Below are 4,325 nucleotides of genomic sequence, written 5' to 3'. Positions count from 1 at the left end.
CCTCTTGAATGCTGGGAATTAAAGGCGTGCACCACCACCAGACTCATGCCCCTTTCTTAAAGGATACTTAAGACTGTTCCAAATCACACCATTACTAGGAGCAGCCTAAATTCTACCCTCAGGGAAGGAGCCAGAGCCCTTAAAAAATGCTTACAAAGGCAGAACTGTCCCCTCAGCCCAAGTCATTTATTTCCAACTGTATTCCCATACTCCACCGTGCCTAAGTGAGCAAACCAAAAGTCCCCGTCTGCTGGAAATAATCCTGCAAATGACCTACCCACGTTCCCTAGACAGTCCAAATCTCACCACACCCCAGGAAGGCACTGCTACCACTCAACTATGGCTCAGCCCACTGTCTTTACTGAACCTCACTAGACTCTCCAGTGATGGGATGTGACCTGTTTATGGGAAATACACGTATCTGTACAAGGGACAGGCACACTGTTCTGTCAAGGAACCTGTGCATACAGGTTCAGTGATGACAGCTGTGTGCCCTTAAGGGCAGGGTAGAGAGTAAGAAACTATCTTCTCTAATACCCACTCGGCGACAAGCTAAGTCCACAAGAGATTTGCCAATGAGTCAAAAAACCTTTATTCCTTTGTACAGCCTCATGCTTTCTTGCCAGCTGCCTTTGAAGAAGGTGCTTTCTGGGCTGGGGTCTTCTGACCCTTCTGACCTTTAGCGGGAGGTGCTGCCTTCTGACCTGCAGCCTTCTGGCCTGCAGCCTTCTTGGCGGGTCCTGTCGCCTTCTTGGGTGGAACTTTACCCTTAGCAGCAGCAGCTGCTGCAGCCGCAGCTGCAATGGCAGCCTTAGCAACAGGTGCCTTTTTGGGAGAGGCTTTCAGGATAGCTGCTCTCTGTAGTTTCTTGACTTCAGTCTTGATGATTCTGTTCCTCTGAAAACACAAGACAGCATTCAGGGCAGGCATGCACACAACTTCTTTGTCTAAAAATCAAACTGTTTCTTCCATGCAACTAAACTTTAGTAAGGACACTTTTATAATCCTTATTGCGTGTACATGATGGAAGGACAATTCTGTGGGGTCAGTTCTCTCCTTCCATCAGTAAGCTCTAAGACTCAAGGCCAGCACCTAACCCTGAGTACCTTCACACAGAGCTGTCTCACTGGCCCCAACCTAACAATTTAAGGTGCACAAAGCACCATGGACTGGCCACTATACCTTTATACCCTGTACATAACACAACATGTACACCTGAAAACTCACCATTTTCTTTGCCTTCATGACTTTGAAACGATCAAAATCTGTCATCTTGGCTTTCTGTTAAAAGAAAACAGAATGATCTCTCCTGTCATCCATCTCCACATCCTGGGCCCCCAGAACACCAAGGCTTTATGTCATTACCCTTTCCCTGGCATCAATCTTCTTGGCCCATCTTGTGGCTGCCCATTTCGTATTGATATCTGCCTTCTCCCAAGCTTTCCGTACATACTTCTGTCGGGCACTATGAAGAGCAAGACCAAGTTATTAGCTTTGCAGTCACAAAGCCAAGGACAGCACCTCCCTCCCATCATACCCAGCTTTGGTCGGCTTCACAACACATAGGCATGGTAAACAATGCCCCAAAAAGATTAAATTTCAAAAATGTGGGGGATCACCTCTGAACACTTGCTACTTACACACTACATCTGCATCAAACCACATCTTTTTGTAACTAACCACTGGTTTAATTTTGTACACTAACTTGGCCAAGTTTCTCGTCCACCACAAACTTCATTACTGCTGTGACCCTTCGGGGACTCTCCTGCTGCACCCACTCCAGTCTAAGGGGACTGTAACTACCTGTCTCCCAAACCACAGCAGCTGATCTACTCTGTGGTGGCACATTTCAGAGGATGCTTCAGGACACCAACCACTGCTGACCTGACAACCACACAACCAGGCAGAACCAGGAGAGTGGTGGCAGCACCATTTAATCCCAGCACCCCGGAGGCAGAGTCAGGTGGATCTTAGTGAGTTCAAGGCCAGCCTGGTCTACAAAGCAAGTTTGAGGACAGCCAGGGCTGTCACACAAAGAAACCCTGACTCAAAGAAAAGCAAAAAGCCAACCATTTCTGTTGCCTCCATGTCTAATAAGCGGGAAACATGCTTTCGTAGGTTAACTACTTTGTGGACAGCACACACAAGTCCATCAAACCACGAGGAAGATTTCTGCACTTTAAAGCAGGGCATGGTAGCACCCAGAGCTCCATCACCAAGGGAGGCCAAGGCAGGAAGAGTGTGAGTCTGAGCTACACAGCACGAAACCATGTTAACACCAAAACAAACACAGGCCAACTTGGCTACTGCTCGGGGGGTGCTCCCTGACATGAAGCCACAGGTACAATTCTGTTCTGCCAAAAGCAGTAGTAACACAGCAAAGCGACTCAGGGAGCAAGAGCAGACTTTCTCATTCAATTTATTGTATGAAAATGAAATACAGAGGAAGGGGGAAGAGACAAAAATACGGGTAACTTCCATGACAAAAATGACTGGGCGATTTTAAGGAATTAAGGGTCTGTTTGCTAACTGTAAATCCCACTTTCTGGGTTGGCTCTGAACCTCTTGTACTGTCTGTACATTCTCAAGGGGACACAGACAGTGGCACAAAACTGGAAGGCAACTTAGAACCAGGCCTTACCTGTGTGGGAACTTGAGGATGAAGTCAGTGAGCTGCATGCATTTGAAAGGCATGGCCTGTCTCCTCACCCGAGTGCAGGGTCCATCCACCAGAGCCTAGAATACAGAACCAGGATCTCAGACAGATACCTAAGTCAAGATGGCTGAACATGCTAACTCACGCCTCTTGTCCCTTTCAGGACTAAAGGGATACCACTCTTCTAATAAGGCCAACATGCTTTCTGTGAGCTCAGTGTCCCAGACAGGAGATCAAGTGGCCCAAGCTGGTGGCAATCTCCTAGTTCTAGCTCTGCCTCACAGAGGTAGCCCTAACCTCAGAGCTGGGAACCAACTCCAGAGCTTTGGGCAGAGGAAATGCTCTACCAACAGCTGTTTCTCTATCCCCTCTCAACTCCTTTTACATTCACCTCATTTAGACTGACCTGCATTTTGGCCGTGACTAAAGCATCTGCCTAGTTTACTTCGTGAGATAATCTAGGATGAACTCTGTGCTTCGGACCCCGTGCCCAGTGGTCTCTCAAAGGTAAAGCTGTATACTAAAGAACCCCACCCGAGGTCCATCCATGGTGTTGCCAAACCTACTGCCACGTTAAATAAAAGCCCGTAAGACACCCCTTACACACGTACCCGGTTCTGATCAATAACATCGACAATCGCGACCAGCTTTCCAGCATGAGGCCCAAAGGAGACGTAGGCCACCCGGCCAACCTCCACGAAGCGCCGGAACACCTAAAAATGGGAGAGAAGAGACAGGGGTTGGCTTTAACTATTCCGAGTCCGCTGCTTACCGGCAATATAGGGCTCAGGAGCCGCCCAGAGGCCGGAACTGTACTTAGTAACCGGGATTTTTTTCGGCTAAAATGTCCTGTAGCCACTTTCCCTCCATAAAGTCTCCTGGGTTTGCCCTTACCCATCCTCGAAACTCTCTGGCCTCCTACGACCCCTTTGATGTTAGGGAGACGAGCGCACGGATCGAGCCTGACCCACTCCCCGCCGCAGCGCCGCCATCCCCGACCCTCGCCCCCGGCAACTCCCCGCCACCGCGCACGCGTGATCCAGGCGGCCGGCAGGGCCTTCCACGCGACCGCGAGCCGCGCTCCCCGGGGGCTGTATTCCACGTCCCGCCGCCTCCCAGCGCGCGGCCTGGGTCACGCAGAGCCACCCCACACCGCGGCTCGCCCGCCCGGGGCGGAGGGCGAGCGGCACAACGGCCGCGCTCGGAGCCCTGAGCACACACACTCACCATGTCGGCGGCGTTCAGCGAGAAGGAAGAGGGCCCGCCCGGCCGTGCGCATGTGTCGGCGGAAGCTCCGCCCCGACGTCCTGCGTGACCACCGATTGGTCGAGGGGACGGACGCACTGACGTGCGTCTGCGCATGCTCGGTGGCTGAAAGCATGGCGGTGGCGTCTTGGTTCCGGTTACAGCTTCTCGGACACGTGCTGTGAAGTTGGCGTTTCAGTTTCTCCTTTCTCGTTTATTTGGTTTTGGTTTGGTTAGGTTTGAGACAAATCTGTCAGTGTTGACACTAGGCAGGTCTCTCGCTCACAGCAACGCTCCTGCCGTAGTCCCCCGAGTGCTGGCATGGCAGGACGGTCACCCCTGAGCATTTTAGGGACAGGAGGGCCACAGGGCCTGTGCGTTCTATTCAAACTGCCGCCCCACTTCACTTTGCTTCTGTATCCGC

At 51.4% G+C, this 4,325-nt stretch overlaps 1 protein-coding gene across 1 annotated transcript; it reads right to left on the bottom strand.

Moving 5' to 3' along the window:
* Positions 1-568: 568 nt before the first annotated feature.
* Positions 569-3,969, bottom strand: Rpl14 (ribosomal protein L14). The gene is made up of 6 exons (XM_005348118.1): positions 3,884-3,969; positions 3,268-3,369; positions 2,642-2,736; positions 1,366-1,465; positions 1,228-1,281; positions 569-897 (listed from the first exon to the last, which is right to left on the bottom strand). Exons 1-6 carry the CDS (start codon positions 3,884-3,886, stop codon positions 610-612), a joined length of 642 nt encoding a protein of 213 aa, XP_005348175.1. The 5' UTR covers positions 3,887-3,969; the 3' UTR covers positions 569-609.
* Between the last annotated feature and the right edge of the window lie 356 nt (positions 3,970-4,325).

The sequence above is a fragment of the Microtus ochrogaster genome, chromosome 5 (assembly GCF_000317375.1).
Source record: "Microtus ochrogaster isolate Prairie Vole_2 chromosome 5, MicOch1.0, whole genome shotgun sequence".
Taxonomy (NCBI): Eukaryota; Metazoa; Chordata; class Mammalia; order Rodentia; family Cricetidae; genus Microtus; species Microtus ochrogaster.
Note: the sequence above shows the minus strand (reverse complement) of the source record. Positions and strands in the feature narration are given on the sequence as shown.